This window comes from Salvelinus alpinus, chromosome 20 (genome assembly GCF_045679555.1).
Source record: "Salvelinus alpinus chromosome 20, SLU_Salpinus.1, whole genome shotgun sequence".
NCBI classification, from domain to species: domain Eukaryota; kingdom Metazoa; phylum Chordata; class Actinopteri; order Salmoniformes; family Salmonidae; genus Salvelinus; species Salvelinus alpinus.
Genome location: NC_092105.1, coordinates 20,736,448 through 20,747,002, shown reverse-complemented (window position 1 = coordinate 20,747,002; position 10,555 = coordinate 20,736,448). Strand labels below are relative to the sequence as shown.

At 41.6% G+C, this 10,555-nt stretch overlaps 1 protein-coding gene across 4 annotated transcripts; it reads right to left on the bottom strand.

The window, feature by feature from the left end:
* Nucleotides 1–340: 340 nt before the first annotated feature.
* LOC139546453 (nectin-3-like) lies at nucleotides 341–7,839 on the bottom strand. Of its 4 annotated transcripts, XM_071354840.1 has the most exons (10): nucleotides 7,745–7,839; nucleotides 7,364–7,436; nucleotides 6,428–6,769; nucleotides 5,816–6,121; nucleotides 5,039–5,138; nucleotides 3,827–3,981; nucleotides 3,647–3,719; nucleotides 3,519–3,547; nucleotides 3,248–3,306; nucleotides 1,389–2,903 (listed from the first exon to the last, which is right to left on the bottom strand). In XM_071354840.1, exons 2-9 carry the CDS (start codon nucleotides 7,416–7,418, stop codon nucleotides 3,281–3,283), a joined length of 1,086 nt encoding a protein of 361 aa, XP_071210941.1. In that variant the 5' UTR covers nucleotides 7,419–7,436; nucleotides 7,745–7,839; the 3' UTR covers nucleotides 1,389–2,903; nucleotides 3,248–3,280. The 4 variants fall into 4 exon arrangements, with proteins under 4 accessions (XP_071210943.1, XP_071210941.1, XP_071210940.1 ...); XM_071354839.1 differs by having other exon boundaries at nucleotides 1,389–3,306; XM_071354841.1 differs by lacking the exon at nucleotides 3,248–3,306.
* Nucleotides 7,840–10,555: the final 2,716 nt, after the last annotated feature.

The window sequence follows — 10,555 nt, the reverse complement described above, 5'->3', positions numbered from 1 at the left end:
ATATGTATGCATACGTGAATGGATATATATATTTACCCAAAAAAATATGGGGGATTGGAAATGATGCAGACAATTACATTGGAAACAACATTCTTTCCGCAATATTAAGCTGATCCACCCCTCAAAAAAAAAATAAAAAAAAAATACCTGTGTTCGATTTGCTAGACGTGTTTGATGTAGCAATGTAAGTAGATTTTTGTATTATGAATAAAATACATTTATATATATAAAAAAAAGGCCTCTTAAGTGTTTCTTGAGGCTCCAAGTCAAGTCTCAAGTCATCAAATTTGTGACCGGTCAGACTCGAGTCCAAGTCATGTGACTCAAGTCCACAACTCTGCAAATTCAACATATTTTATACAAGGTTTGTCTATGTTGAAATTTGGTTACCATGATGACATATTCCTGTGGTTGAAATTTCACCCTCAAAACAACAGTTGATTACTTTTTTCAAATCCAATGTATTTTCCACCTCACAATACGTTGAGAAATTACATTAAAACAACATTGATTCAACCAATTTGTGTCAAGTGGGAACTTTCGTAGGCTGTGTGCTGCCTCATTGAAAGCTTCCACTGCAATCCACTAGTGATGTAACCTGTAGGCCTCAAAACAAACAAATAACAATGAGGGGACAAAGTATTTTCTTTAAGAAAAACAAAGTGAAAGACAACAGGCCAGAATATGTATGACTTGGGACCCCTCTTGCTGATGATACCAATCCAATGCATTAAATACACTCCACTGTTGACAAGGGCAGAATATATGAAACTATTGCTTATATATTCAACAACTTGTGTTGAGAGATGACGGACCGCTTCCTTTTAATCATTAATCCTTAATACAACACAATATAACACGGGGGGCACTGTCTGCAACACTGTTTCTACACTCTCTTTACATGCACAACCACCCATGGGTGTAACAGTGTTAAAATGCATTAAAGTATATTGCATCATTAGAACAACAATAACCAGGTTTCCATCCAACCTCTTTATTGAGGCAGGCCAGATCCAACCTTTTTTTGTGACAGGCCAGATTTAAACAGCACATTTATTCAAATGTTGACAAAACAAAGTATATTTGTGTGTCGGTCAAATTAATTATGAAAGAAATGTCAGTGGAAACACCTTTAATAGTAAATATTGATATAATAACTATCATATTGAAGTAAACTTGGAGTCACATGATGATTCCTTGTGTGGTCCTCCAACTACAACTCAGGAAAGCATGTTTATTAGGCTACAGATTAAATAAGTTATGTTAACTTCACAGGGTGGTGAAAGTGCACGGGGATGAGCTTGATGCTTATTCTGGTGCTTGGCTACTACTTGACACATTTGTTGTGACAAAACCATCAATAGAGTTCAAAATACAACGGAAACCCATTTACATTTTTTTAATTGGTACAAGCATAATTTTTTATTTTACTAAGCAAGTCAATTAAGAACAAATTCGTATTTACATTGACAGCCTACACTGGCCAAACTCGGACGACACTGGGCCAATGGTGTGCCGTCCGATTCAGTCTGGATTCGAACCAAGTTGTCTAGCACTAAAATGCAGTGTCTGTTGTATTTTGAGTTTTGATATTTTGCAGGCATGTTAAGTAGTACAGACATAGCTCATCCAAGGGTAATGAGTCAAGTTTGTCCTGATGGTGGTGCTGTGGGGCCATAGGGCTTCAACCCCACAATGGCCGCATGCAACTATGTTTTTGTTTTATTCTTATTGTCAGTTTGAGTCTGATTCCATGGCGAGATGAGAGAGTAGGTTTACACCCATACTCATCATTTACATCCATAAAGTAAGGTCTATATGAGGTAAGTGAATTCACAAGAAGGTTAGTCATTGCTAGGTAACATTATTATTATAATAGTGGTAATCCCACAGAGTAACTCGTTCAGTTCTAATAACAAACCTGGCTGTGAAGTCATCCAATGAACACAACCACAGACAAATTTCTAAATCAAGGACATATCATTTCCCTCTATCCAGGACATGCTGTGCAAATCAAACTCACATCTTAAAGCTTTTTCCCGAAATCTACTATACAATTGAACACTGGCCTATGTTATTAACCACAGATGTACAGTGAAGGTAAATACACTGCTCAAAAAAATAAAGGGAACACTTAAACAACACAATGTAACTCCAAGTCAATCACACTTCTGTGAAATCAAACTGTCCACTTAGGAAGCAACACTGATTGACAATAAATTTCACATGCTGTTGTGCAAATGGAATAGACAAAAGGTGGAAATTATAGGCAATTAGCAAGACACCCCAAAAAAGGAGTGATTCTGCAGGTGGTGACCACAGACAACTTCTCAGTTCCTATGCTTCCTGGCTGATGTTTTGGTCACTTTTGAATGCTGGCGGTGCTCTCACTCTAGTGGTAGCATGAGACGGAGTCTACAACCCACACAAGTGGCTCAGGTAGCGCAGTTCATCCAGGATGGCACATCAATGCGAGCTGTGGCAAAAAGGTTTGCTGTGTCTGTCAGCGTAGTGTCCAGAGCATGGAGGCGCTACCAGGAGACAGGCCAGTACATCAGGAGACGTGGAGGAGGCCGTAGGAGGGCAACAACCCAGCAGTAGGACCGCTACCTCCGCCTTTGTGCAAGGAGGTGCACTGCCAGAGCCCTGCAAAATGACCTCCAGCAGGCCACAAATGTGCATGTGTCAGCATATATAACGTTTAATCTTGTGAAGGATCAAATGTGGTGATATATTTCTTTCTTTCACAATACTTGGCTCTTGTGGCATGTTAAATACTAACTGCTTTGGATTACGTTGTGTGATTAGTACTGTCAAGAGCCTGAGTTGAGTCTTTCAAAGTATTGACTCCACTGGTGTTTTTCTCTTCTGGCAGTGTGACCATCAGACTGGGCATTGCTCTCCTGTAGGGGAGAGAAGAGAGGAGTGGAGAAGAATGGAGAGAACAGTGATAATAGAGAGGAGGTAAAGAAGAAGATAAGGGCAGCAAAAAAATGCGAGGCAAAAGAAGAGTTGAAAAGAGTAGTGGTGAAGAGAATAGAGATGAAGAGAGTAGAGGTACGTGAAGAGAGGAGAGGAGACAATGGTGACTTGTTTAAGAAAAGGTAGAGGCTGCGCGACCTGTGTTTATTGCGTAAATTAACGTCAGGACTTTTTAGAACACTGAAAAGGTGTCCTGGGGAGAGACAAACACAGTTCGGGCAGCCACTCCATTTAGAAAAATGATCAGGTGCTTTAAGCTGCTGACCTCTCCTAGCCTTTCACAATGTCTCCCGTCTCCTCAGCCCGTCCGGCGTTTTTTTCGAGCTAACACAATAAATAGACCTTATTATTAGATAATAGCTCCAACATCCCAAAATGTAATAAGATGATTTGGTTTGGAGTGTTAAATAGCTGATACACCCCCTTCATCTTCCTCAACCTTGTCATTAGACATTATAAACATATTATTACATAGCAAAAAGTATCTGAGATGGGTTAGTCACAGAATAACGGTGAACAATAATGTAGTCACATACCCGTGATGATGCCTGGAAGTGGTGAACTCCTGGGATATAGTCCAGAAAAAGAAAACATGGATTTGAACGCAAAATAGATTTTTAGAAACTGAAGTTACCAAGGAAATGTACTGTATGTGCACCAGTACCATAAAAGTGCAGGAGCAGCAACAATCAAACATAGAATGACAACAAGTAGAACCCAACAGGCAGCAGAGGTCTCTGTGAGGAGAGAGGGAATACAGTTATTATAAGCAATCAGTTAAGCAACAACGTGTGTGCGTCAGTGAATATGTTTGTGTAAGGTGCATGTGTCAGGTGCTTCTTACCAGAGGAAGTGTGTACATAGAGGAAGCCAGTTGCTCGTCCATAGGGGTTGGAGGCCTCACAGACACAGAGACCATTCAGCTCAGAGCTGAGACTGAGGAGGATTAGTGTGCCTCCCTCTGCTCTCACTGAAGAGCCAGGCCATGACTGGCCCACTCTGGGGAGGGAGTGGAGGACAATGTATGAGAGTGTGTGTGTGTTTCTGCATGAGTTCAGTATGTTTATTTTTGTTAACCTTTATTTAACTTGGCAAGGCAGTTAAGAACAAATTCTTATTTACAATGACAGCTGACACCACACCAGCCAAATGACTCTGGGCCAATTGTGCACCGCAAAATGGGACTACCAATCACAGCCGGTTGTGATACAGTCTGGATTTGAACCAGGTTGTCTGTAGTGACACCCTTAGCACTGAGATGCAGTGTCTTAGACCACTGCGCCACTCGTGAGCCCATGAATGATCATGTGTATGGATGTGTTCATACCACTACCTCTAACTTCAACACCTACAAGGCCTGTGAAACCAGTTAAGTAGACAGGCAAAGGCATGATAGGGCAGCATAATTCAACAACTGTTCTTCAGATATGAACATACTGAAGCTTCAAGCTCATTTATATTGTATGTCTTAACAAGTACAGCTAACATTTGCTTTTAAACTGGCTTGAGGGGAAATACGTTTGAAATTAATCACTTTTCGACAGCATCCCTTTGATTCAAACAAAACTTTCCATACATGTTTGTCCATGGTAGAAGTGGTCAGACAGTGACTTTTTGGACCTGAATGTATCCAAGAGCATGTTGTCTCAACCGATGACAGGCACAACACAAAAATCTCACATCATGTAAAATAGGGTCTAAGCTACAACATATTTTTTTAGATAATTGACGTTTAAGGTTCTCGAGAAATTCTAAAATAGTTTGACAACCCTGTTTGTAGGCTTTTAAATTATATCAATATCAACTATTTATATTTTCCAGTGATGAAGAGATGGATGTCTCATGGTATTGTGGGGTAAGCAAAATAGATCAACTTTGATCACCTTTATCTCCTGAATGTTTTGGCATTCAGGTCCAAAAAGTAACTTTCTGACCACTTCCACAATGGGCAAATGCTGTATGTATGGACGGTTTTGCTCAAATCAAAAGTGGTACTGTCAAAGTGATTGAATTCAAATGGATTTACCCTTGAAGTAGTTTACATAGGAGTGAGTACCTGCTCAAGGCGTAGTTGGGTTGAGGGTTCCCGTCTGCTACAAATAGGACTGAGGTTTGAGAGGTCTCACTAAGAGTAATGTTCACTGCCTGAGGTGGATCTATATATATATATATATAAATAAATAAATATATGAGAGAGAGAGAGAGAGAGAGAGAGAGAGAGAGAGAGAGAGAGAGAGAGAGAGAGAGAGAGAGAGAGAGAGAGAGAGAGAGAGAGAGAGAGAGAGAGAGAGAGAGAGAGAGAGAGAGAGAGAGAGAGAGAGAGAGAGAGAGAGAGAGAGAGAGAGAGAGAGAGAGAGAGAGTCCGCAAGGTGGTTACAGTTACTGCAGCTATAGAATGTAAATAGACCTACACATCCATACCAAAACAAATACTGTATACGACACCCGTGACACTACAGTCTCTAAGCAGTGGACAGGGATGGAACCTTCATCCACAGATGAGGCAACACTCTAAGAATTCAGTCGCTTGTGAATCTGGTCTTCCTTTTCAGTTCGATAGATTACTTTCAGTCTATAGTGTAGGACAGTGGTAGTAGAATATACTTACAGTGGATGTCTATGGTCTAGGACAGTGGTAGTAGAATATACTTACAGTGGATGTTTATAGTGTAGGACAGTGGTAGTAGAATATACTTACAGTGGATGTCTATGGTCTAGGACAGTGGTAGTAGAATATACTTACAGTGGATGTCTATGGTCTAGGACAGTGGTAGTAGAATATACTTACAGTGGATGTTTATAGTGTAGGACAGTGGTAGTAGAATAAACTTACAGTGGATGTCTAAGTTGTAGTTGTAGGTCCTTTCTGTTGCCAGGGCAGACTGGTTAACCACACACTGGACCTGCTGCTGATTGGCTGCTCTGGTTGGCACCCCAAGCAGGTGGCTGAGGACTGTGGTGGTTCCGTTTGCGTGATGGGTGGAGTTAGTCACTGTCTTCAACAAACTGCCAAATGTCCCTGTCTTCCACTTCACATCTGCTTGTGGCTTAGCACCAGCAGCCACACAGGTTGCCAGGATAACCTCATTCTCCCCAATGACAGGAGTAACATCGACTGTCACACTCACCACTGGAGGAACTATGACAAGAAAACAAACCGAAAAATGTAAAACAGAAAACACGCCACTAATTATAAATGTGGAACTATACATGAAAAAGGATTCACAGCCCAGTGATTATGGGAGAGGGATGTTTCTGGAAAAGTGGTGAATATATTCCCAAGTTATTTAACACTCGACCATTAGGGGAAATATATATTGAGACGTGTGTGCTCTCCTTGTTACAACCTCGGTGTTAAGAGGATAGAGGTACATTTTTTGCCAGGCCAAATTTGTAGATAAGATTGACAATACACACAGTATTTCTACACACTCAAAGTTCTTACCAAGCACAGTCAGAGATATCTCTGTATTGTATGCTCCACTGGGGAAAACATTGAAGATACATGTGAAGGTGCCTTCATCCAACAGTCTGACAGCTGTTATTCGAATAGATCCAAGGTTTTCTGATGGGTTGCCAATAAGCTGGACTCTACCTTTTAATCCATTTGGTGCAACAAAGTCAGTAACCCCATTTGGATAAATATGCATCAAATTATGTTTTTCATCCTTAGTACTTTTCAGCCATGTTATCTGTTTAAGCTCCTGTGTTGTCTCTATCAGTCTGCAGGATAAGTCCACATCCTCCCCCAGTACCACAGTCCTGCATTCACTAATGACCCGTGTACCTGAAGAGAAAACACAAGCCAAAAAAACAGTCCAAAAGATACCTGTAGAATAGATGTTTATGAACTCTAATAAACAGATGTTACCTAAACACACAGACAAGACCATTATTAGTATTTAGCTGTGTTTATTAACTATGATATCCCATTAATGCTGAAATGTGGCTATTGCAACAACAAATGTGCCAACTGCTCAATCTTTGACCCTAACCCCATTTGGGCAGCCATAGTCAGAGATGGCTAAAGCACATACTGATCTGGGTCCAGTCTCAGCTGAAACTACTTAGTGAATATGTTATTAGAATAATAAGCCAAAGGCCCCGACTCTATTCTTACACTTAATCAAGAGTAAGATATTCAAGACATTCCTAGATACTTGTGCATGTTCAGCATATCTCAAAACATACTGAGTTAAAAACATAGTAAACATACTGAGCTAATGTGTGTGCCTTATCGTACCCTAAAAGTACCAGGACTGCAATTTAATGGTGGGGCTTTGTGGTTGTTATTGTCCTTGCATTGTGTCAACATTAAAAGAGAGAAAAAAAACATGCACTCAAAAAGTATGGCATTTTATGACATCAATCGGAAACCTACTTCCTGTATCCAGCTGGATGATGAGTAGAATCACACAGCACAGCTTCCGTAACATGCTATGCTCTTCTCATTGCTAGGGTCATAGGGGAAATGTAATAATATAATTATATTACATTTTGAGATTGGCGTTTTGTAATAATGAGGACCTGTTAATTGTTTATGTACGACAGTTATGTAGGCTAAGCTACATCGAATGCTAAAGTATGTTGAATACAATGCTAATTATTCGAGCAATGGTCTGCAATCATTACTCTTTGATGGAGACTATGCACATCTTGCAAAGTAGCCTACACCTTATTACAAAAATAAACAAACAGTCCTACATTGGTCAGTAATAATGGAACAAAACAGATGCAACTGTAAATGTAATAGGCCACACACCTTTGATGAATGTAAGTTCTTCTGCTGAAGCAGCCGGAATACAGCTCCGGTAGGAAAACGCTTATTCAGTAAAGGTTTCCAACCGAAAAGGTTCTTCTTCTTCAATGAGGTTTAACATCGGTTGGCATCGAAAAAATGTTGCATTACCGCCACCTACTAGACTGGAGTATAACTCCTTTATACTTTGCTTAAAAAAATAGACAAAAATAAATAGACAAATAGCCTACCATCTAACCCTACACTCACTTAAATCAAAAATAAAAACACCACCCTACTCCACTATTTAAATATATTTAGTCCTACCTCAGGCCAACAGGCTGAAAGCATGGGACGCCACCACTTAACAAATCAAATCACAGGTGTAGTAGACCTTACAGTGAAATGCTTACTTACAAGCCCTTAACCAACAATGCAGTTTTAAGAAAATTAAGTGTTAAGAAATATTTTCTAAAATAAACTTTAAAGAAGAACATTTGTAAAATAACAAATAATTAAAGAGCAACAATAAAATAACAGTAGAGAGGTTATATACAGGGGGAACCGGTACAGAGTCAATGTGCAGGGGCACAGGTTAATCGAGGTAATTTAGGTAATATGTACATGTAGGTAGTGGTAAAGTGACTATGCCGTGCGGTAGCAGAAAGAAAAGTCTATGACTAGGGTGGCATAAGTCTTTGCCAATTTTAGGACCTCCCTCTGACACCGCCTGGTAAAGAGATCCTTGATGGCAGGAAGCTTGGCCCCATTGATGTACTGGGCCATACGCACTACCCTTTGTAGTGCCTTGTGGTCGAAGGCCGAGCAGTTGCAATACCAGGCAGTGATGCAACAAGTCAGGATGCTCTCGATGGTGCAGCTGTAGAACATTTTGCCCATGCCAAATAAGTGTTGTCGTGCCCCCTTCATGACTGTCTTGGTGTGTTTGGCCAAGGATAGTTTGTTGGTAATGAGGACACCAAGGAACTTGAAGCTCGCAGCCTGCTCCACTACAGACCCGTCGATGAGAATGGGGGCGTGCTTGGTCCTCCTTCCCTTGTATTCCACAATCATCTACTTTGTCCTGATCACGTTGAGGGAGAGGCTGTTATCCTGGCAGCACACTACCAGTTCTCTGACCTCCCTATAGGCTGTCTCATCGTTGTCGGTGATCAGGCCTACCACTGTTGTGTCGTCTGCAAACTTAATGATGGTGTTGGAGTCGTGCTTGGCCATGCACTCATGGGTGAACAGGGAGTACAGGAGGGGACTGAGCACACACCCCTGAGGGGCCCAGTGTTGAGGATCAGCGTGGCAGATGTGTTGTTACCTACCCTTACCACCTGGGGGTGACCCATCAGGAAGTCTAGGATCTAGTTGCAGAGGGAGATGTTTAGTCCCAGGGTTCTTAGCTTAGTGATGAGCTTTGAGGGCACTATGGTGTTGAACGCTGAGCTGTAGTCAACGAATGGCATTCTCCTGTAGATGTTCCTTTTGTCCAGGTGAGAAAGGGCAGTGTTGAGTGCAATAGAGATTGCATCATCTGTGGATCTTTTGGGGCGGTATGCAAATTGAGTGGGTCTAGGGTTTCTGATATAATGGTGTTGATGTGAGCCATGACCAGCCTTTCAAGCATTTCATGGCTACAAATGTGAGTGCTACGGGTCGGTAGTCATTTAGGCAGGTTACCTTGATGTTCTTGGAAACAAGGACGTTGGTGGTCTGCTTGTGGCTATATTCAGGGGATACCAGTACAAATCAAATCAAAGTTTATTTGTCACGTGCGCCGAATACAACAGTGAAATGCTTACTTACAGACACCGGTTAGTCAGGCTTATTGAGGTAGTATGTACATGTAGGTATGGTTAAAGTGACAATGCATATATGATGAACAGAGATTAGCAGTAGCGTAAAAAGAGGGGTTGGCGGGTGGGTGACACAATGCAGATAGCCCGGTTATCCAATGTGCGGGAGCACTGGTTGGTCAGTCCAATTGAGGTAGTATGTACATGAATGTATAGTTAAAGTGACTATGCACATAAGATAAACAAAGAGTAGCAGCAGCGTAAAAAAGAGGTTGGGGAGGGGGGCACAAAATGCAAATAGTCCGGGAAACCATTTGGTTACCTGTTCAGGAGTCTTATGGCTTGGGGGTAAAAACTGTTGAGAAGCCGTTTTGTCCTGGACTTGGCACTCCGGTACCGCTTGCCATGCGGTAGTAGAGAGAACAGTCTATGACTGGGGTGGCTGGAGTCTTTAACAATTTTTAGGGCTTTCCTCTGACACCGCCTGGTGTAGAGGTCCTGGATGGCAGGCAGCTTTGCCCCAGTGATGTACTGGGCCGTACGCACTACCCTCTTTCGAAGACTTTAGAAAGGCACGGCAGGATGGATATAGGTCTGTAACAGTTTGGGTCTAGGTTGTCACCCTCTTTGAAGAGGGGGATGACCGCGGCAGCTTTCCAATCTTTAGGAATCTCGGACGATATGAAAGAGAGGTTGAACAGACTGGTAATAGGAGTTGCAACAATGGCGGCAGATAATTTTAGAAAGAGATGGTCCAGATTGTCTAGCCCAGCTTATTTATACGGGTCCAGGTTTTTGCTATCTGGATTTGGGTGAAGGAGAAGCTGGTAAGGCTTGGGCAAGTAGCTGCAGGGGGTGCGGAGCTGTTGGCCGGGGTTGCCAAAAATGGTCAAAGGTACACACATAAGAACTCACATGGAACTGGTTGTGCGGAAAATCTATTTTAATGGTAGAATGTTCGATCCAACATTTTGAATATAAGGTACAATCATCACTGTGCTCTGAAATGTAGGTAGGGACAATGTACTGG

Coding starts and splice junctions, on each gene's coding strand:
- LOC139546453 (XM_071354839.1), bottom strand. CDS start 7,418: ATGTTACGGAAGCTGTGCTGTGTGATTCTACTCATCATCCAGCTGGAT. Junction 6,122..6,427: donor GATATCTCTGACTGTGCTTG/GTAAGAACTTTG, acceptor TTCTTGTCATAG/TTCCTCCAGTGGTGAGTGTG. Junction 3,548..3,646: donor GCTGCTCCTGCACTTTTATG/GTACTGGTGCAC, acceptor ACTATATCCCAG/GAGTTCACCACTTCCAGGCA.